The sequence below is a fragment of the Podarcis raffonei genome, chromosome 5 (genome assembly GCF_027172205.1).
Source record: "Podarcis raffonei isolate rPodRaf1 chromosome 5, rPodRaf1.pri, whole genome shotgun sequence".
Classification (NCBI taxonomy): Eukaryota; Metazoa; Chordata; class Lepidosauria; order Squamata; family Lacertidae; genus Podarcis; species Podarcis raffonei.
Window position 1 is genome coordinate 15,588,336 of NC_070606.1, and position 23,379 is coordinate 15,611,714.

Below are 23,379 nucleotides of genomic sequence, written 5' to 3' on the forward strand. Positions count from 1 at the left end.
TCAGGCATGGAATTCTGGTCTGAAATTGTTGCATTGAGAAAAGGATAATCACTGTCCTTTCTTTCCCTGGCACATAACTTACAAATGTCAAATCTTCCTGAAAACTAGAATTGCTGCTGTTGGAATTTCTGGATTTCTGGGTGAGGAACTCTGAAAATATCAACAATCAAACCAGAAATTCTCTCAAAGGGCCAACTAGAGTTAGATTTATATTAGCTTATCCCCTAACCAATGGCACACTGGTTTTTTTTAAAAAAGTTTTCAGTTGTTGTATCCCATTCAGAATGCTCTAAATATGTTGTTAGTTTCTCAGCCACTTTCTGGCCAGTGTTTTGAGCAGTTGGTGTACTTTCTCTATACATTAGTATGATTTCAGTTTCTATCTTGCCCTTCCTCCCAAAGCAGCCCAGGGTGGCAGACCTTTCAATAATGAAACATTTTATTAAAAAAAATAAAAATCTGAAAACAGTTTAAACAGTCTGAAAACCCAGAGTTGCCAGGAACAGTGCCTTTCAGCCATCAAATGCATTATAAACATATTGCATTTTGGAATTGCAATACAAACCAGGATGTTATACTGTATCTTGGAGGTTTGGACAGCATATTGCCTCCCTGACATTTTCCTTTGAATGGCACTAACTGTTCATCAACTGTAACATTTGCAAACATCCTCCTGGTTGTACACAGCAGCGAGCTTGTCTCTGGCACTGATAGTTCAGCATTAAAGCCGATAATCAAATATGAGGACTTGACTGATTCTTCTGAAGAGGGCAAGTCAATAACACATTTTGCAAAGATCTTCCCATGAACAGAGACAAGGTTTCAGATTCATTAAGTGCCTTGTGACATTTCAGGAGCTGAAAAAAATGACATTGTGATAGACAAATCACTCACTTCCTCTAACATCACCATAAATTGTATTAGAGTCAACAGCACTCCATGAAACCTTTATACAAACCTGAAGTGTACACTTGTAAGAGGAGAGCCAGGAGTTGTGCTGTGTACAGAACTGCAGGATCAAGCTGAGAGTCAGAACAAAGAGAATTCACTGGAACACACAACCATAAAGAGGACCATGGCTCCTTAACCAAACCTCAGCCCAAAGAGGAAATCTTTTATAGCTCTTTCTGTCTAAGAGAGACCAGTGGGCTGTCTGGGTGGGTGAAGCCAGTCTGGGAAATGCTCCAAGCGGCAGTTCTGCGGTTCACCCAGAAGAGGCAGCTGCAGACAGCTGAGGATTCCAGATCCTAGCCCTAATGATTTCTGACAAAATAAGAGTGATTGCTCACATTTCATGTCAGGCAGGATCGTATGCCAGTGCCTCTATGGGCAGGCTATCTTCAACCCAAGACAAATGTTCTGGTCCAGAAAGGACAGAAAGCAAAGTACCATATAAAGCCTTGAAAATCATATTATAAATTCAGTGGTCATGCTGCAAAATTATTGATGCCGAAGATAACAGAACTTTTAGCTCCTTGATGAAGCCGTATATAATGGATCCCAGGGCTTTTACAGTAATTTCAGATTATTGGGTATGCAAAATAATATTCTGTAGCAGAATGAGAGGAACTATCTAATAAATTCTAATGTGCCTGTGACAGCCATGCAACCACGTTCCATATGGCACTGACAATAGCAAGGGAGGTTGGGCGGGAGTAGAGAGAAATTGTATTTTCTGAGCTACATAGCATCCCATTTTAAGTGCTGAAAAAAATACCATATCCCTGCGACAAAAAGATTTCCCCAGAAAATGGCATCTGATTTGACCACAGTACCTTGGAAACTGCTGCATATTCTCGACTGCCTGGAAATGCCCTTGTAGGGCAGTGGCCATTGATGGCTGCTGTCTTTGCCCATGTGTTCCGGAGCTGTCCCTTCAGCACCACAGTAGCTTTTCCAGCCAAAGTCCCAGAACTGGGGTTTTTCACTTGGGTATGTAAGTAGAAGCCACACATACACCACCACCCAGAATGGCTACCATGAATGCTAAACAGAAGCTCCACTGCAGATATTGACACAGATGTTGAGGATTTCTACATGCTGCAGACAAGACTAAGATCACCGGTCACAGGGAACCCAATTTCTGAGGATGTGGAACTTTCAAAGCAGAGAGGTCCTTTTTGAGAAGGAAATTCCTGCTCCGGCCCCCAATTGAAGCCTTAGATATGAATTATTGTGAGGAAGAAGAGGATACATTGTCCAGTAGGACGCAATCAATACATCGTGAAGCCTCAGGTGGGAAATTCCATTTGCTACAAGAATGAATAGATGTGGAGTCTACATGATATAAAGGGGGCAGCAAAAAGAAAGTCAGCTCTGGTGAGTTGAATCTGTCAGTTTTATCGTTTTCTTGTCAAATATGGGACTGTGTACTAACAGCGCAGCTGCATTATAGTCTCCATCACATGCATAAATCCACAATGCTTATTTAGCTGAAAGGAGTAAAATAAGGAAGATGGGCACTGTACTCTCTGCTGCCTTATGTGCAGTTACCATAACAACTCCACATAAGTCTTCAATAAAAATAGAAGCTATTATTCCCTCCTGCGTTTGCTCTAGGTTTGGCCAGCCTCAAAATAACTTATCTCAAAGATTTATATGATGCTTTTAAATGCAGTTAGTTTCCAAATCAGCATACACTTATTTTTTAAAAAAAAAATGATTTAAACAGCAACCCAATGAAGTGCAATAGCAGCATTTTTTAAAAAGCGGTATCTATTAATGAAAATCATCAGCTGATAAAAGCAAGAAAAATACTTGAAGTTTCAGCAAATAAGAAGTTTTAAAACTGGTACCTAAAATTTAACAATGAAGATGCCTGTCAGATATCTGTGGCAGGGTGTCACCACAAAAAGGACCTTTCTTCTTTTGTCAGCTGCCTTGTCTTTGGAAGCAGAGGTAATAAGAGGACAGATTGAGACAAATGTTTTAATAGTGGGGACTTAAAATCAGCTAAAATTTATCATTTAAATTTTGGATGCATCATTTCATTACCTTTCCTATAGCTTTGCAGAAATGGAGAAAGATTATACTGGCACAGAATATTACATCTAAAAGTTTGATTTCTGGGATTTATTAATTTTTTTATCCCAGGTAAGATGTAAGAAAATACAGTGTATCTATGAAAGAGGGATGGAGGAATCTGAATGCAATTTTGGACAAAAAGGATAGGGAAGAAATATGCCAGAAGAATGCTTTTATTTAATTAAGGAGATGATTTACAAGATTATGGTCACAACTATATGATGTGTATATGATACTGTGTCTGCATATCTCCCCTGAAGGGTAAATAGCAGCTTTGGGGGAACAATATGGGGAAAGGTTAACAATATTCCCCTCCATCACCCATCCTCAATGTCCCACAGTGAAAATAAAATACATTTGCAAAAGAGGTAATGTGTTATGATGGCAAGTGGGAGGTGGTGGACAGAGTCATTTACATATGCATAATGTTCTTATGCGCTGTGGGTAAAACCTCAGTGCCTAGGACTTGCTGATCGTAAGGTTGGCGGTTCGAATCCCCACGGTGGGGTGAGCTCCCACCGTTCGGTCCCAGCTCCTGCCCACCTAGCAGTTCAAAAGCACCCCTAAGTGCAAGTAGATAAATAGGGATCGCTTACCTAGCGGGAAGGTAACGGTGTTTCCGTTTGCGGTGCTGGTGCTGGCTTGCCAGTGCAGCTTCATCACGCTGGCCACGTGACCCGGAAGTGTCTTCGGACAGCGCCGGCTCCCGGCCTCTAGAGCGAGATGAGCTCGCAACCCTAGAGTCGGTCACGACTGGCCTGTACGGGCAGGGGTACGTTTACCGTTACCTAATGTTCTTACAAATTTTTGCAGAGGTTTGGAAAAAGACTTATCTTGTTTTGGATGAGACTAGAACAATTTCAGAACACAACATCCTGCCATCTGGAAATAACTTCGAAAGATGAACAATGGTGGTTACGTTGGAATTTATTAGCAGCAAGACTGTGTGGTTTGCCTCAGTCATGGGAGGAAAGTCAGGTTATTTCAGCATTTGGGTGGGCTCAGGAGCTGGTATCATGGCTGGCGGTATTGACGGGTGCTATTTGCCCAGTCTGCCCCCAAGTGACCTGTTATAAGCCTGTGATGGGGTTAACTGGAGATTTCTGTCATTGGTAACCAATGTAGAAGCATGGAATCGGGCATGTGACAGCAAGTGCTTCATTGACCATGCTGTGGAGCAGGGTATTTGGTGATTGTTTTACGTTGTATTGTGCTTTCTGAACTGTTGTCCTGCGGGAGGAGCATGTATTTACAGGACGGTGGCTTGGAGCTTTCCCCATCCATTCCTTCCCATGCACCTGTGATATTTCTGTCATTTGCTATTTCCAAAGCTCTGCGGATTACATGGTATGATTGTGACCCACCCTAGCTTGGGCTGCTGGGCTCTCCAGTGCAAGCCTTCCTTGTTGTTTTGCTCCACTTCCTCTCTGCTTTGGGCTGTCCTGACCCATGGGGTGACAACCACAATGTTTCAAGGAGACAGGAAGGCGAAGCAAAGCAGGATCAGTACCTTGGAGAGAAATCTTCAACTAAGTTTCAGAACCATGGACAGCGACCCTATAGCTGAGAGAGAACATGTTAGCAGCTATGTCCTGGAGCAATTGGCAGATTTCTACAGCCTAGGCTAGGTATACAGTACCTTGAGTTGGGTATGTAAAAGACGCCTGCTTCTTGGGAGAAAATCAGTGACAAACCTAGACAGCATCTTAAAAAGCAGAGACATCACCTTGCCAACAAAGGTCCGTATAGTTAAAGCTATGGTTTTCCCAGTAGTGATGTATGGAAGAGAGAGCTGGACCATCAAGAAGACTGATCACCGAAGAATTGATGCTTTTGAATGATGGTGCTGGAGGAGACTCTTGAGAGTCCCATGGACTGCAAGAAGATCAAACCGATCCATTCTGAAGGAAATCAGCCCTGAGTGCTCACTGGAAGGACAGATCCTGAAGCTGAGGCTCCAGTACTTTGGCCACCTCATGAGAAGAGAAGACACCCTGGAAAAGACCCTGATGTTGGGAAAGATTGAGGGCACAAGGAGAAGGGGACGACAGAGGACAAGATGGTTGGACAGTGTTCTCGAAGCTACAAACATGAGTCTGACCAAACTGCGGGAGGCAGTGGAAGACAGGAGTGCCTGGCGTGCTCTGGTCCATGGGGTCACAAAGAGTCGGACACGACTAAACGACTAAACAACAACAACATGTCCTGGAGCAATTGGCAGTTTCTTATGCTAGGTATACAGTAACTTGAGTTGGGTATGTTTATCCTGGAAAAGAGGAGACTGAGAGGAGATACGGTGGTCATCTTCATATATCTTAAGGGCTGTCACATGGAAGATGGAGCAAGCTTGTTTTCTCCTGCTCTGGAGGGTAGGACCTGAACCAATGACTTCAAGTTATAGGAAAAGTGATTCCCTGCATTGTAGAGGGTTGGTCTAGATGAACCTTGGGGAGCCCTTCTTACATCCCTTGAAAAAGTTTCTGAGACATTGCCGGCTAGCTCAGTCGGAAGCATGAGGCCAAGGGGTGGGTCAGAGCCAAAGGCAGGGAGGAGAGCTGCCCTCTACTGTTGGGCATCACTGCTGGGCAGAAGTGCAGCCCGCTGCTGACCTTGGCTTGCTACTCGTGCACCGCGGGACTCTAGCAGCTGCGGGGGAGGAGAGGAGGGCTGCCACCTCGGCCACTGATTGGCTCCTTGCTAGTGGGGGGGGGGTGTCCGAGTGGGCGTGGCGCATCCGGGGAGGGCGGGGTCTCCGCGGCCCAAGCGTGGCGCTGCTGGCCGCTACCTGCTGGTGGCTCCGCGCGCGCTGAGCGGGGCGGAGCGGCTGCGGCACCTTCCCCTCCACCAGCCTCATACAAAACGCCTCCTGGCGGGTCGGGCCGGCCCCTCGCCCGGGCTCAGGAGGAGGAGGAGGAGGCGGGCGAGCGAGCCTGCAGCACCAGCCTGCCAGAGGTGAGTGGAGCCCGGGGAAAGGGAGAGACAAAGGCGCCCGAGCTGGGCTGCGCTGCGCTGCTCCCCCGGGCTGCCCGGAGCACGACGCCCGTCATTGTTTCTTGCAGCCCGGCCACCGAGCGCTGCGCCCGGAGATCCGCGCCGGGGAGAGGCAGGCAGGCAGGCGAGGCTTTGCGATTCCAGAATAGCAGGGAATTAGCTTGCCGAGGAAGAGACGGACAGATGGAGGGAGGGAGGGAGGGAGGGAGCTGCAGACGGGCAAGCAGCGCCTTGGGAGGGGGTCCTCTCTCCCTCCCTCCCTCCCTTTCTCTCTCTCTCTTTCTCCCAGTACTGGTGAGGTCCTTGAGTCTTGCGAAGCTCCGTGAAGAGGGAATCCCCAGAGTGCATAGGAGCCAACCCCCGATAAAATATTTGTGGGGTCCAGCTCCCCCCCCGTGTGATAGGTACTGCCGTTCAAATGGTAGGTGCTCCCTGTGTCTTGTGATTGATTGTGCGGGGTGGGGCTTCCTTCCCTCCCCCCCCCCCCCAATATTTTATTCAAGTTGGCACCCTTGCACGGGTTGGTGGCTACAGAGAGAGAAGCTGCCCGTTCTCCACGCAGCCTTTGTGGCAGCTGGAAGATGCTCTGCCTGCATCCACCTGCAAGGGGGAGGGGTTGCTATGGTTAAATCATGCCTGGACTGCGCGGGAGGGGCCGCTCGCGAGTTTATTGAGGTGGGGTGGGGTAGAGAATCGGGGAAGTTTGCACCCAGCTGCTTGGACGGTGCTCTGTGGAGGAGAACAGGGTGAGGGGGGCCACGTCTGCATCCATATCTGCAATAGCAGTGTACAGAAAGATTGAGATCTATGTATGGGAGACACCTCGAGAGCTGCCAATGACATGGCCAGCAAATCAGGGGAAATGCCATAAGAAGGGGCTCTGGGGACCCCCCCCCCAGCTCCTTAAGTAGAGGAGGCAGATCCAAGGTGCTTTCAGCCCCCGCCTCCCAATAAAATATTTGAGGGGGCTAACCCCTGCCCCAAAGTCAATGGGTATTGCCATTCAAAATGATGTGTGTGCACTTCAACATGTGATCAATTATGCAGGAAGGGCTTACCTGGGCCAATATTTTGTTCCAAGTTGACACCCCCAGCTTTCAGCTCTGTCAGAAGGGTCTGCTGTAGTAGTAGGATATGGTGCAAGAGCACTGGTCCTGTGTCCAGAGCAAGCTGAGGATATGAGCAGCACCCACGCTGTGGTGTATAGCCTGGAGTGATAGGGACCATGGCACCAGCTGCGTTCCTTCCAGGCCATTTCGGGGTCAGCTTGGGAATTCTACCATCTACCTACAAAGGTAAGGGACGTGGGTGGCACTGTGGGTTAAACCACAGAGCCTAGGACTTGCCGATCAGAAGGTCGGCGGTTCGAATCCCCGCGACGGGGTGAGCTCCTGTTGCTCGGTCCCTGCTCCTGCCAACCTAGCGGTTTGAAAGCACATCAAAGTGCAAGTAGATAAATAGGTACCGCTCTGGCGGGAAGGTAAACGGTGTTTCCGTGCGCTGCTCTGGTTCGCCAGAAGCGGCTTAGTCATGCTGGCCCCATGACCTGGAAGCTGTATGCTGGCCCCCTCGGCCAATAAAGCGAGATGAGCGCTGCAACCCCAGAGTCGGTCATGACTGGACCTAATGGTCAGGGGTCCTTTACCTTTACCTACAAAGGTCAGGGGTCCTTTACCTTTACCTACAAAGGTAGTTGCTTCGTGCATCTGATGTTGTCATGGGCTGAGCCCATCAAAGCTCTTGCCTGAATCAACAAATATGCTGAGACTCATTTCCTGGATGAAAAGGATGGCCTCAAGGCGTGCTGGCATCTTTCTCATAAGCAACCACGAGTACAGCTCAACACAGGCCTGATGTTCATCACCTGGGTAGGTGACTCAATAGAGTTGGACAGTTGCTTAGCACATCCCAAATGGCTTCTTTGCTTGAAGTGGAAAACGAAACAGCAGGAGCTTCTAATGAGAAATCCAGCAACTACAAAAGAGATTATGGGCTCATATAACTGTACATAATTGGAGTGGTGGCAATTATGCTGCGAAAGTGCACTCAACATATTTTCTTCAAATGTGCCATCTTTTCTTCCATATCAAGCTGGAGGTAGAGAGAGAGAGAGAGAGAGAGAGAGAGAGAGAGAGATTGGTTATAAATACTTGCAGGAAGCCATCTATGCATTTTCCTGGAACTGGAGATACCAGAAAGCCACCTTTTCTTCTTCACCCCCCACTCCTTGAAGCAATCCCCCCCCCAAGAAATGTATTATTATTATTTTAAATTATGGGGATGAACATACATTTAAGTCATTGAATTACATATGGCATTTTAAAAATAAAGGACAGCCTGCCTAAAGCATGAGGGTGGGGGTGTGCAAAGCAGATAGCAGAATAAGCTATTCAGTTTGCTACTCAGTACATCTCTGACATTTGCATTCTGAGCAGAAGGAGCTGAGCCCCGTAAGCCTGGACACAAGAGCCCCAGGAGATCCAAACACCCTGTCTCCTAATAAGAAGATGAGTGTGTACTGTATATATGTTACCAATGGGTTTTAAAAAGAATCCTGGCAGGTAGGCCCATCCTTCTCGAAACAGCAATCCCCAGCACCCATCCTTGACTTTGTGTGCGCTTTAGCCAGTAGCCTCCACACTATCAAAGGCGGAATTAATTGTATAGCTATTAAGACCAGACCTGCTCTGCTACTTATCTGTTAGGTGTGTTCCTGATCATATCAACAGCTGCCTTGGCAAGATACCATCACAGTCATTAAAAAAGCTTCCTTTGCCTCCCCAACTTAAACCTAACCTGCATCAATTGACGCTCTCTCCCATCGTGACCCTGGAAGGGCCACCTTCACCTGCTTGGCTTTTTCTCTGAGCCTTGGAGCCTAAGGGTTAAAAGTGGCTCGGAACTTGTTTACTGTCTCTTGGATTCTCCAGGAGCTCATTCCCTGCTGGTACAGATGGATGTCACATCTATTCAGAGCTGATCCTTGCTGAGCCAAGAGAACTGGGCCGATCCGGGGTGAGGATCAGCTGTGTGTCTCCCAGTAGGCAGGTGGGAGGGACTGGCAGGCAGAACTGTAAATATCACTCTGGCCGGAGGCGAGGCTTGGTGAGGTGAGGTAGCAAGGGCAAAGGACTATGCCCAAGTCCAGGAATGCTGTGTTGTGTGTGAGAGACCCTTCTTCTTTCATTGTGTGCTGCCCTCTCATCTATGCCTAGTTCAAGAGACTCCCTTGATGGTAACCCCCATAATACAATTTGGAAATCCTAATCAGCTTGGTTAAAGACTGGTTTAAGAAAACTGGATTTCTTCCTATATATTTCCCATATTGATGTGTGGAGGGTAACTCTAGTTTGTGGGGTTGCGTATATGGAGGATGGTGATGCTTTGAGATTCATCTGTGGAGAGTTAAGCAGTATGAGCTTGTCTCAGGATTGCATATGAGTGCAGTCAGATGTGCGCACAATGTGTGCTGGGCAAGGTATTATTCATACTTGAGCAGAACTTAAATGATTCTTTGGGGTTTGGTCCCTTATCATGAAGTCTTTTCCCTGCTGTAAAACATGTACTCTACTCAATGATGTGGGTTTTCTGGGGGGGGGGGGGAGTCCGGTGCCCTAAATCACTTTGAATCTGACTTGGTGTGTTTATTTGACTTATAAATAAACCAACAAAGCAACATCTTAATTGTAGGATATACTTCACAAGTATATCAAAGTTTTTCCAACAACCACTGAGATAGTTGACAGGGAGGCAGAGGTGGAATCAAAGCACACTTACAGTGCAATCATGAGTATTTTCTGATAAAATGAGTTTTGGTCTCTAATGTGTGTTTAGAATTGTGACACGAATGTTGTCGTTATATTCAAATGAATGAAGGAGATACCTGTACATATGTTAAGACCTGACAATTCAGTGGCATGTTCTTCACCTTGCATTATTCAAATGCAAGAACAAAATGTAGAACAGGAAAGCTGTTCACACCAAAGAGATCTGCATGGATGTATATAGGTATTTCATGGGTATGAACTCCTTTCTCATGTTGCATCCACATGTTTGTCCAATGCATGCAGTGGGGGGCGGGGGGGGAGGCAGAATTGCACACTGATCTCTGTGTGAGATGCTTGGAAACCCCAGTCATACCAAGGTACAGTCCTGCTATATATATATACAACCTGCTCTCACCTTCTGCAAAATGCTCAGAGATGAAGCCCAGGTCCGCAGTTGCCATCCTACTTATTGCATTGGGGGAAGGGCTGTAGCTCAGCATCTGCTTTGCCTTCAGAAAATACCTGAGTTCAATCCCTGGCATCTCCCGGTGGGCCAGAATGCCCCCTGCCTTAAACCCTGGAGAGCTACCGCTGTTCAGCGTCAACAATACTGAACTACATGCAGTGGTGTAGCATTGGTTGCAGGCGCCCAGGGTGTGTGCCAGGCAGGAGGGTGCATGTGTTGGGCAGGGAGTGCCAGCCCTTGCCATGCTGGGGTCACCTGCGTGGAGTCGCCTGGTTTGTGCCGCCTCAAAAATTGTGTCCCCTGGGCCACAACCCCCCAGCACCCCAGTGCTATGCCCCTGGCTACATGAACCAGTGGTCCAACTCAGTTCTAGGCTGCACCCCATGTTCCTTTATAATAAAGAGAGAGACATGGTTATCTGAAAAAGTAAACAGCAACTTTGAAACTTCCTTATTTATGGGTATTGCATCCATTACTTACATTTCTAATTAATCCTATGAAACAATGCATTTTTAGAAGTGGAAAAAAATCCGTGGAAAATCTAAAGTGGGAGTTGTGTTCTGTTTCTGACTCTGCTTCTCCTGCTTCCATTCCTGCATGCTGCCCCATCTTTCTCTTTCTCTCCCCGCTCACCCTGAAAGGATCAAGGTGACCACTACAAGCAGTGTCAGCCCTAATCCTGGGAGCCTCTGCCTTCCTGAAGGGGTGGTGGCAACTGCAGGTGCTCCCAGCTCTCAGCAGCACATCTTTTTCGCCCCTGAGGGCTGAGATTTTGGGTTCCAGCTTTCCCAGTGGAAAAGTGCTGCTGCTGTCTATTCCAGGGAGAAGCCCCACCCCATAAATGGTGCAGTTTCCCTTGGGGCCTTGTAGGAAAAACAAAACAAGGCAAAATGTTCTGCTGAGCGCACCTGTGGTTACTGCTGTCTCTGGATTTCCCTTTGCCTGCCCAAAGGTAAGGCTGGAATACACACCATACATTTAAAGCAACACACACACACCACAAATCCTGGGGACTTTTGTTTGCTGAAGGTGCTGGGAACTGTAGCTCTGCAAGAGGTAAACTACGCTTCCCAGGTTTCTTGGGAGGAGGGTGTGCTTTGAACGTATGGCGTATATGCAGCAGACACACTCCACCTTAACCCCTTTGGGAATGAACCAGGAATGCCTGTACATCCCTCCATGACTCTAACAGACCTGACCTCTGTTCCTGTTTAGTGCAGTCAACCTCTCCCTAGGGAGCTTTTGGCTGGTGCCTTCATTATACACCTTTAGGTGCCAGGCAGAAACGTTCCTCTTTAGCCAGGCCTTTGGCCAATTGACATCCGGTTTCCTTTTAAAATGTGTTGGGGAGGGGAGATTATTGGGCTGTTGTTTTATTTTCAATATGTATTTTGTAGTTTTTTATATTGTGATTTTATGTTGCAAACTGCCCTGAGACTTGCGGGTATAGGGCGGTATACCAATTTTATCAACAACAACTACTACTACTGAGCTGAGGGTAGGGCCAATGTGTGCAGTGCATCCGCCTAAAGCACAGATTTACACCAGTTAAGGCTTTTTAAAAGAGCCTTTAAAAAATTGTAGCGTAGCTTCCCTGTGAAGAACAGGACAACTGTTGTTGTTGTTGAATTTAGGATACTGTGTAATGCCCAAATAGACCTCTAAGCAGTTCACAAAGCATAAAAACCAATTACACAACATTGTTAAAATACATAATAATAATAATAATAATAATAATAATAATAATAATAATAATTTATTATTTATACCCCGCCCATCTGGCTGGGCCTCCCCAGCCACTCTGGGCGGCTTCCATAAAAACCAAAAATACAGTAAAATATCACACATTAAAAACTTCCCTGAACAGGGCTGCCTTAAGATGTCTTCTGAATGTCAGGTAGTTGTTTATCGCTTTGACATCTGCTGGAAGGGCGTTCCACAGGGCGGGCGCCACTACTGAGAAGGCCCTCTGCCTGGTTCCCTGTAGCTTTGCTTCTCGCAATGAGGGAACCGCCAGAAGGCCCTCAGCGCTGGACCTCAGCGTCCGGGCAGAATGATGGGGGTGGAGACGCTCCTTCAGGTATACTGGGCCAGGGCTGTTTAGGGCTTTAAAGGTCAGCACCAACACTTTGAATTGTGCTCGGAAACGTACTGGGAGCCAATGTAGGTCTTTCAAGACCGGTGTTATATGGTCTCGGCGGCCGCCCCCAGTCACCAGTCTAGCTGCCGCATTCTGGATTAGTTGTAGTTTCCGAGTCACCTTCAAAGGTAGCCCCACGTAGAGTGCATTGCAGTAGTCCAAGCGGGAGATAACCAGAGCATGCACCACTCTGGCGAGACAGTCCGCAGGCAGATAGGGTCTCAGCCTACGTACCAGATGGAGCTGGTAAACAGCTGCCCTGGACACAGATTTGACCTGTGCCTCCATGGACAGCTATGAGTCCAAAATGACTCCCAGGCTGCGCACCTGGTCCTTCAGGGGCACAGTTACCCCATTCAGGACCAGGGAATCCTCCACACCTGCCCGCCTCCTGTCCCCCAAAAACAGTACTTCTGTCTTGTCAGGATTCAACCTCAATCTGTTAGCCACCATCCATCCTCCAACCGCCTCCAGACACTCACACAGGACCTTCACCGCCCTCACTGGTTCTGATTTGAAAGAGAGGTAGAGCTGGGTATCATCCGCATACTGATGAACACCCAGCCCAAACCTCCTGATGATCTCTCCCAGCGGCTGCATGTAAATGTTGAAAAGCATGGGGGAGAGGACAGAACCCCACAAGTGAGAGCCCAGGGGTCTGAACACTCATCCCCCACCACCACTTTCTGAACACGGCCCAGGAGGAAGGAGCGGAACCACTGTATGACAGTGCCTCCAGCTCCCAGCCCCTGAAGACGGTCCAGAAGGATGTTATGGTCGATGGTATCAAACGCCGCTGAGAGATCCAGCAGAACTAGGAAACAGCTCTCACCTTTGTCCCTAGCCCGCCGGAGATCATCAACCAGTGCGACCAAGGCAGTTTCAGTCCCATGATGAGGCCTGAATCCCGACTGGAAGGGATCCAAATGGTCCGCTTCTTCCAGGCGTGCCTGGAGTTGTTCGGCAACCGCTCGCTCAATCACTTTGCCCAAGAATGGAAGATTTGAGACAATAATTGAAAACACGGCGCAATCAAAATACACAATAACACAATCCCATTAAAACGTTACAATATAACCAGCCATTTTAAAAATATGCAGTACAGTAAAACAATCCTATTAAAACTGCACTGCACAAAAGACTTGGGTCAAGAGATCAAAGGAATGCCTATGTAAATAGGTGCATCTTCAGAAGTCGGTGGAATGCCAGCACAAATGGAGTCTCTCCTGTTTCAGCAGGGAGTGCCTTCCACAGCTCTGGTGCCATCAGTGGAAAAGCCCATGTCCACATCACCACAAGCTGATAACCAGTAAGCTGTGGTATGACTATCCAGGTTCCACTTGTTGACCATAATGCCCTTACTGGGCAATGGAGGGGAAGTTAGTCTTTCAGATAAGCTGGTCCAGAGTTGCTCAGAGTTTTATATCATGAGGAGTTTGTGGGGGTCAGGATTGCACACAGATAGAATCATAGAGTTGGAAGGGACCCAGAGGATCATCTAGTCCACGGGTGTCAAACACAAGGCCCGCGGGCCGAATCCGGCCCGCCAGACTTCGTCATGTGGCCCGTGTAGCCACCGGCAGCCGCCAGCCTTCACCTTTTATTCTCCCCCTTTTTTTTTTGACACAAGAAAGCCGCCTCTTCAGCGCATGCGCGGCAGCCTACAAGCCAGAGAACGTTTGCCCTCTAGCGGCGCCGGCTGTTCTACACAGGAAACCTCCACTTTACATGCATTCAGGAAACCTCCACTTGTTTTTATATTGAGCGCATATTGAGTCCTATAGATACAACTGGCCCTTTGAGGGTGACCAAACTGCTGATGCGGCCCCCGATGAATTTGAGTTTGACACTCCTGATCTAGTCCAAGCCTTTGCAACACAGGAATATGCTGCTGTCTCATACGGGGATCAAATCTGCAACCTTGGCCTTATCAGCACCATGCTCTAACTGACTGAACTATACGTGAGTAATAAGGCCTTAGAAGTGGATTGGTGGCTAATAGGCAGCCAGTGCCTTAGCACAGGCATGGTATGGCGCACCATTCATTCCCCGGGCAGCAGTATTCTGCACCAGCTGCAGCCTGCAGATCAGCTGCAAGGAATGCACCAAATATAATGCATTACAGTAGTACAAATGTGAGGTTACCGATGTGTCAATCACAGTGGTCAAGCTATCCCTATCCAAAACAGGGTGCAGTTGATGCAACGGCTGAATCTGTTGATAGGTGCTCTTTGCTGTGGAGGTCTCCTATGCATATATGGTTCCAATAAGAACACCTCCATATACAATGGGAGGAAGATCCCATTTCAAATTTAAAAGGGAAAATCAGTGGTGGCTGTTATTTCACAGGAGCAGTTATGCTCCAGTCAGCTGATCCGTTCACCTAAGCTTTCCCCTCTGGCTCAGGGTGGATTTTCCTTGAACACACTTGCCCCTATCATGCTTAAGAAATCCTGGGGTGGGAAAATTCTCGTTAAGAACTGGGCATGTAAGCAAGGCAAGGTGCTTAAATGGGGTAAGGAGTAACTTAAGGAATTGTATTGTGTATTTATCATAAATGTCCATTAAAAGGCAGTAAAAGCTTCTGGGTCAAAGATTTAATTCTGATTTAATTTGTGCATTTCTTTGGTTAACAATTCCTAGAAATTAAGGTACGGGTAGACCTTTGGGCTTGGCAACAGAACTAAGGAGATTTCCATTATTTATAAAGAAATTATGCGATTTCCATTCAAATTGTTGGAGCCACAGCAGCAAAACAGTAGACCCACCTAAGCTAGTTAGATACAGTGGTACCTCGGGTTAAGAACTTAATTCATTCTGGAGGTCCGTTCTTAACCTGAAAGTGTTCTTAACCTGAGGTACCACTTTAGCTAATGGGGCCTCCCGCTGCCGCTGCACCGCCCAATTTCTGTTCTTATCCTGAAGCAAAGTTCTTAACCTGAGGTACAATTTCTGGGTTAGCAGAGTCTGTAACCTGAAGCGTCTGTAACCTGAGGTACCACTGTACATTCAGAAGCTAGCACTGTGACCTTTAATGACCTAATAACCTGGATCCTCAAAAAAATCCATTCCCAGTTCAGCTCAAGGTGTCAGGCTTATCTCACACCACTTAATTACATTTCAGTGCTGTGTTTTTGACTGACAGCTGTCCTCGGCATATTACAAAAACAATGAATTATAACTATATGCATAAATTGCTAATTCAGCTGCTGTGATCTAGGATAAGGCTTCAGTCTGGGAGAAGGAGCCAGCAGCCCACAGGTCAGGTCTTGTGGCCTCTTCTCCTCAGTCCCACTCATCACAATTTGGCAATTTGGGGGGGGGGTCTTCTTTCTAAGCCTAAGTACCGCACAGGGCAGGGGGAGGTGATTTTTGTTGGGGTGGCAGCTGTGAAGAAAAGAGGAGGCAGAGAAAATTTGGGACAGGAAAAGAGGGAGAAAGACAAGGTGACCCCAATTTGCAGCCTGAGAGCTTATCCTGGGAGAATGCGGATCTAGATAAAAACCAACTTCCCCACCCCTGCCTCCAATGTTTGTCTGTTTTATTAAACCTCCCAAAGGTTTTGACTCTGTGGTGTTGAGAAATCAAAAATTGTTTTGGAATAATCTTTTGGAACCCAGTGATTTTGTCCATCTCTGTTGTTGTTGTTTAGTCGTTTAGTCGTGTCTGACTCTTCGTGACCCCCTGGACCAGAGCACGCCAGCCACTTCTGTCTTCCACTGCCTCCCGCAGTTTGGTCAGACTCATGTTTGTAGCTTCGAGAACACTGTCCAACCATCTCGTCCTCTGTCGTCCCCTTCTCCTTGTGCCCTCCATCTTTCCCAACATCAGGGTCTTTTCCAGGAAGTCTTCTCTTCTCATGAGGTGGCCAAAGTATGGGAGCCTCAGCTTCACAATATGTCCTTCCAGTGAGCACTCAGGGCTAATTTCCTTAAGAATGGATAGGTTTGATCTTCTTGCAGTCCATGGGACTCTCAAGAGTCTCCTCCAGACCATAATTCAAAAGCATCAATTCTTCGGCGATCAGCCTTCTTTATGGTCCAGCTCTCACTTCCGTACATCACTACTGGGAAAGTCCATCTCTAGTGGTCCATGATTACTGTTTACAACTGTGAACAAAAAAAGTCTATGGGGATTTGAGCGGGGGACAGACAGACAATAATCCAATAACTCCAGGACCACTTTCCCAGGAAAAAAAGTTTCCACCTTCAACCTAGACCAGGCATAGGCAACTCCGGCCCTCCAGATATATATTATGTGAGTCTTTTAAAACTGGTTTAAGACAAGACCAGCCTTTAAACAGAAATATGTCAAAATGCCACACACCTCTTACAAGTCAACCCAATACTTTCTATCTACACATGCCTGCTTTTATATCTCCAAGGAAAACAAGAGCAGAAGATCTGAGAATAGATGCCTGACCCTTCCCTACAATTCCCATCATCCTTGACTCTTGCTAACTAGGGATGATGGGAGTTGCAGTCCAAAAACAGCTGGAGACCCAAGTTTGGGAAACACTGTAGGGCAGGCAAGGCCAGATATGGCCCTCCAGATGTTTGGGACTACAATTCCCATCATCCCTAGCTAACAGGACCGGTGGTCAAGGATGATGGGAATTGTAGTCCCAAACATCTGGAGGGCTGGAGTTTGCCTATGCCTGACCTAGACAGCTCCATTCACCCACTGGGTCATTCTTCTAGCATCTGCCTTGTGAACTGGCACGTAGGCAGAAGAAATGTTCAGTGCTGGGGTTTGGGATTTCCAGCGCCTGAATATAGCAAAGATCCCAGAGAGGCAATAGGGTTGCACTGGTAAGTGTGGTCGCAAAAGCGAATGGGACATTGCAGGTGCACAGTTGTGTGTTGTGAATTCGTCACAGTTGCTCTGTGTGCAATCACTTCTGCCCCCATGCCTGTTGGGTAACTTCCCTTCTTTTGTATCGCCTCTTCTTGTAGTCCTGTCCCATTCCAGGGAAGCTACACCGTTCATATCTCCCATCAAGATTGTATTTTCCTTCAAATATTTAAATAGGATTTATTCAAGTCTCTTATAAAAGTCAGGTTTTTTCCTCATTTGGTGCATATACGCCTATTAACATTTTTTTTCCTCCTTGTGATGTTATCTGTATTATCAATATTCTTCCTTGCTCATCTTTAAATAATTGCTTTGGATCTAATTCTGGTTTTATATACATTACCATGCCTTTCTTCTTTCCTACGTCAGAGGCCACAAGGTCCTTTCCCAATCTTCTATTGATCAGAATTATTCTATGTATCTTCACAATATGCATTTCCTGAAAGCAGATCACGTCCAAATTTAACTTTTTTGCCACATGTTCGATTTTATTCCTTTTAGTTTTATTGAGTCCATTTACATTCCAAGTTAAGATTTTCAACACCATCTTGTCCTTTATTTATCTCTTTTCTCCACTTCTGTTGGTTCTTCTTCATGTCCTGCCACCAAACCAAATGCTCTTTCTCCTACTAATTCTTTTCCATATTTTCCATATTTTCTAATACTGTAGACGTAGAAGTAGACTTTGATAACGGGCAAGTAATACTTACAAAAGTCTCCAGATACCACAGCTGTTGGGCACATGGGTTTTGTATTCTTCCTCATTGCCCCTGGTACATGAAGCCATTACTGCATTGTTCCTTTTTTTCACAGTACAACTTTTATAAAGAGCCCAATTTTATATTAAGTCTGATTTTTGTAATCTCTTTTTTAAAAAAAATAGAATATGGAAAAAAGGGATACAGAGATTACTATCAAATATCTGTTTTTATCGAAACTAAAAGTTTATCTAATTAAAAACACAAACCAAAAAGAAAAGAAAGATAGAGAGAGGGATGATAAAGGGAAAAGAGAGAGAGAAATTAATGAAAGAAAACAAGAAAAGGAGAAAAAGTTAAGAAAATAAAGAACTTCCAGTTCTGCACCTGTCAGCTATATATAAGTTATTCAATTCATCCATTCCAATATAACACCCAACAAAACTACTTTCTATGAACCAACAATATCTTCAATCCACAAACCCAAATGTTGTTAATTCATTTTCTTTTTCATGCAAAAAGTCGATAAGTGGCTTTCATTCTTTAGCAAATGTTAGCAATAGCTTTTCTTTGATGAAACATGTCAATTCTGCCGTCTTAGCTACATCCAATAATTTTAACAACCATTCCTCCATTGTTGGTAATGACGTGTCTTTCCATTTTTGTGCATATAAAAGTCTCACCACCATAATCATATATTGGAACCTATGATTTTTGCAATCGCAATGAGAGTGGGTTGGGGCATAGAAACTGGACTTCCTTTATGGAGAAACTGGGAACAAGAAGTATGGCGTACAACCACGCCTCGTCTTTGATGCCCTTTCCCTCCAAAGGACATAAACTAAGCCCATCAGTTTTCTGAATGTACTGGTGCCAATTCCTGTTCAGAATTGTTTATCAGCTGAATTTGTGACCCCTTACTGTGGTCCAGAGTGATTTATTTCAGGGAAGTTTTTAATATTTAACACTGTACTGTTTTTAACACTTGATTGGGAGCCGCCCAGAGTGGGCGGGGTATAAATAATAAATTATTATTATTATTATTATTATTATTATTATTATTATTATTATTGGTGTGCATTTGTGGCACTAGCAACGTCTCACTTCTTGAGAGCACTCTACTTCCCAGATTTATGCCGGTGGAACGATTCAATGGGATTTCCAATAATCCAATGGAAAACAATATTGTAGACTGGCCTTTAATAAAGAAAAATAAAGCGCATTCTACTCTCGGCAGGCAAGGTGGCTATCGTGAGCATCTTCCTTTGCTCATCCCTTCCCCCACCAGAGAAGATGCTGATCCCGACATTTCTACTTGTCCTGTTGATGAGCTTTCTGTGCCATAAGTAATGGGAGGTCTTGATTAATCCGTGCTGTGACTTGCTGGGGAGGCCATCTACTGCTGAGCAGGTTCTTAATCACCCCCTTTTTTTGCCAGATGCTGCCAAAGCCCATTACTGCTATCCCATAATCTCTTGCTCTTTCTGTGCTGAATGATGAGAGTAATTGGTCCTTGCCCTCACTTTTAACAAAGCCTCTTTACGTTCGGGCAGCTTATTATGGCAGCTTCTGGCTAAAATCTCCAGGGCCATCTTGAAGAAAATGCTGCAGGTACTTGGGACTGTCAGAGGCGGAGAGAGAAGATTTGGGGAGGTGGAGTGGGCGGCAGACAAATCTTGCACACTACACTGGGAGTGTTTCTTGCACAGGCACATAACACTAAAATGGACATAAGCTTTACACAACCATTAGTATGTACCCACTAGAGATAGGCGGAGGCCCCATTCTCATTTATAAGCCTCAAGCACCAACGCATGTTGGGTGAGCTCAAGATATTTTCTATGGCCACTTCATGCCGGATGTCGTTTCTATGTGGCGAGAGCCTCTTCACATAAGGGACCACATAACACCAGTTCTGAGAGATCTGCATTGGCTCCCAGTACGTTTCCGAGCACAATTCAAAGTATTGGTGCTGACCTTTAAAGCCCTAAACGGCCTCAGTCCTGTATACCTGAAGGAGCGTCTCCACCCCCATCATTCAGCCCAGACACTGAGATCCAGCACCGAGGGCCATCTGGCGGTTCCCTCATTGCGAGAAGTGAGGTTACAGGAAACCAGACAGAGGGCCTTCTCGGTAGTGGCGCCCACCCTGTGGAACACCCTCCCTTCAGATGTGAAGGAAATAAGCAGCTATCCTATCTTTAAAAGACATCTGAAGGCAGCCCTGTTTAGGGAAGTTTTTAATATTTAATGCTGTACTGTTTTTAACATTTGATTGGGAGCTGCCCAGAGTGGCTGGGGAAACTCAGCCAGATGGGCGGGGTATAAATAAATTATTATTATTATTATTATTATTATTATTATTATTATTATTATTTATTATTCATCAGCTTCCCAACCTGAGCACTTGGAGGAGCAAAATAACCATGGCACCATTCCTCATACCTGATGAATGGTACATGTGTGCTCTTTCTTTCCCTGAGATCGATACTACATCACAGCACCAAGTGTCCTTATTTTCCAGAGACAGTCCCAGATTTACAGAAGCCCTCCCAGTTTTGGATTTGGTCCTGGAATGTCTTTCTTTTCTTTTGGATGTTCCTATTTTCATCGGAGAAATGTCGGAGGGTATGGAGTTACATGACTCCCGAACCAAGGAGATAAGTAACTATACAACCTAAAAGAAGACATCTGAAGGCAGCCCTGTATAGGGAAGGTTTTTTTAAATGTTTCATGTTTTTGTTGTGTTTTTGTATATCCTGTTGGAAGCTGCCCAGAGTGGCTGGGGCAACCCAGTCAGATGGGCAGGGTATTATTATTATTATTATTATTATTATTATTATTATTATTATTAAATAGGACATCCCTATTTTCATTGGAGAAATGTTGGAGGGTATGAGATTAATGGGATCTATCTCATTACTCACCCAGTGTAAGATATTCCACCTTCTTCTTCTTTAGTTTCTCTTTTCATTCAGTAAAGCAAACAGCTCACACGTGTGTGTGTGTGTGTGTGTGTGTAACAAAGCATTAATAGAGAAATGTAGCATAGTAACATACTGGCTGAGAGAAATGAAACACCTTGAGGTATGTGACAGTTAGCCTCTTTTTTGAAAAAACTGACAACCTGGAGGAGCCGATTCTAGATTCTAGATCGCAGCCTAAAAGCCCTGCCCACTAGAGGCCGGGTATTCTATTAATCAAATAAGGCTTCTCCAAACATTATCTGCATAACTGAACAACTTAGGTCAAGGTTTACCTCAGGAATTGCCTGAGCCCTTATACCCGAGTTGGCGAGGCTCACTTGATAACATGAAATAGTATTGTTGGACCATTATTGTGGGACACTTTGTCACTAGAGGTTCAGCGGGCACCTTCTGTTTAAACTTCCGAACGCCTGCAATATGTTGTAGTGGTTAGAGTGTCAAACTAGGACCTGAGTGGCCAGGGTTCAAATCCCCACTTGGGTACGAAGCTCCTAGGGTGACCTTGGACTTCTCGGCTGAACCCACCTAATAGGGTGGCTGTGGGGATAAAAATGGAAGGAAGGGAATCGTGTACGTCACCTTGATCTGCTTGTGGAAATGTGGGGTATAAAAGGCAATAAAATACTACACATAAAACTTTTTCTATTCTTCCAGGCCTGTGCAGCCAACTAAGAATACATCTTTCTGCACTGGTTAATTGATGTCTGTAGTTAACTTTTTTCTGTGGTGTTACACATTTTTTGTTGTAAACTGCTTTTGTGAATGAAATAGCAGCCTATTAATATTTTAATAAGTAAAATAAAATCATTTTGTTTTAGAGATTTTTCCAAGAACGGGATGACTGGGCAACATAATTTCAAAGTAACTCACTCACAAGAATGCTTAATAAACCATGAAACCAAGTAAATATATATATACATTTTTGCCCTGATCACTTTTGCCTCTGGCCCTGCCCATCACTGCCATGTGGCCCTCAGAAAGTTGCGCAGAAGAGAATGTGGCCTCCAGGCTGGAAAAATGTGGGGTTTTTCCTTCTAAATTTAAAATCATGGAGTTAGAAGGAACCACAAGGATCATCTAGTCCAACCCCCTGCCATGCAGGAATATTTTGCCAATGCGGGCTTTGAACTCACAGCCCTGAGATTAAGAGTCTCGTGCTCTACCTACTGAGCTATCCCTCATTCCCGGCTCCTTGTTCTCTAGCCTTGTTTGTGGACTCCTGCAATGTCGGGTCAGTTCGCAAGCTCTCCCTCCCTATCTCAGAATGTCTCTAAATCAAATATGCCACTGAGATCCTCACCTCTGACTTTTTGCTATCGCTTTCAGGGCCACGTAGCACGGCTTACTCCCGCTGGATTTCTTACCTCAGCACTGCTTGGGAAGTTCTGCTCCTGCTCCTCACGTTTCCCCATTCGGCTCCGAATCCGTCTCGCCCGCTCTTTCCTCCAGGATGTCCCAGGCCGGAGCAGTCATGTGCTTCCACCCTGAGGGAGACCACGCCATGTCCCCTCAGCGCTTTGCCCGAGAGCTGAAGAGGAGGCCTTGGCTGTCGCCGTCCAAGAATGCGGAACCTGCTGCCTTGAACCCCCAGCACTGCCTCACGCCCAACCTCAACGCCGGCAGGATCCACCTCCTCCGCAAGGGGCTCACCGTGGAGGCCAAGCGCTCCCAACTGGGCATGTATAACAGCACCGGCTCCCTCATCCGGAAGGTCACGGAGATGGGTTACCTTGGCAACAGCAACTGCCCCAACTCAGGGAGAGTGACAGCTCCATGCACACCGCTGAGGAGCAAGCCTCCGCCCTCGCTGGGCTCTCCAGGCAGCCGCATCCCCCTGGTCGCCTCAGCCCCCGGCGGTCAAAGCTCTGTGGTGACCTTCCGCTTCATCGAGAAGGCCAGCGTCAAAACTTTAAATGGCCTCCCTCTGGTGGAGTCCAGGAAGGAGAGTGGCTTGAGCAGGAGTCTGGAGCTTGGGGAAGCCCTCCATTTTGGAAGCCCGGCAAGGAAGCAGGGAAGCGGTTGCCCCGTGGCCCAAAATCTGCATTCCCCACAGCGTAACACCGCAGCGTCCCCGGAGCCTGTCGCTCAAGAGGCAAGCGAGAGCATCAAAGTGAAGACGAACGAGTCCGTCTTGGCCGGTACTGGTCCTGCTGTGGAACAGGCTCCACTGGCCCTCAGTGGCAAAGGCCAGGAGCACCCTAGTCATAAGCTGAAGCTGGAGACATCTGCTTCGGACCCTCTCCTGGCTGGAAACAGGTTCCTTTTGGGAGCACAGTCTTCCCTGAGCCTGGGCAATGGGAGCCCACATTCTCTCAATGCCAACTGCCTCTCCAGCTCCCTTACCAACGGCATGATCAGCCCTTCCAACGACATCTCAGCGCTACGGAGAAGCCCACAGAGCGGGGACTCCCAGTACCAGGTACTTCAGAGTCCCTTCCTTGCCAGGAATGGC

The 23,379-nt window shown here is 46.4% G+C and overlaps 1 protein-coding gene and 1 long non-coding RNA gene across 4 annotated transcripts in view; one reads left to right on the top strand and one right to left on the bottom strand.

Moving 5' to 3' along the window:
• Positions 1-5,927: 5,927 nt before the first annotated feature.
• Positions 5,928-22,400, bottom strand: LOC128413678 (uncharacterized). 2 transcript variants are annotated; one of them, XR_008330400.1, is made up of 3 exons: positions 22,292-22,400; positions 7,697-8,106; positions 5,928-7,302 (listed from the first exon to the last, which is right to left on the bottom strand). It is a non-coding gene; the product is annotated as an uncharacterized LOC128413678 (long non-coding RNA). The 2 variants fall into 2 exon arrangements; XR_008330399.1 differs by lacking the exon at positions 22,292-22,400 and adding an exon at positions 20,868-21,046.
• Positions 22,378-23,379, top strand: part of PSD (pleckstrin and Sec7 domain containing) — a 105,712-nt gene continuing 104,710 nt past the window's right edge. For both annotated transcript variants that reach the window (XM_053387964.1, XM_053387965.1), the window contains exon 1: positions 22,378-23,346. In XM_053387964.1, the coding sequence (XP_053243939.1) occupies positions 22,378-23,346 (969 nt within the window). The remainder of the gene's footprint in view (positions 23,347-23,379) is intronic.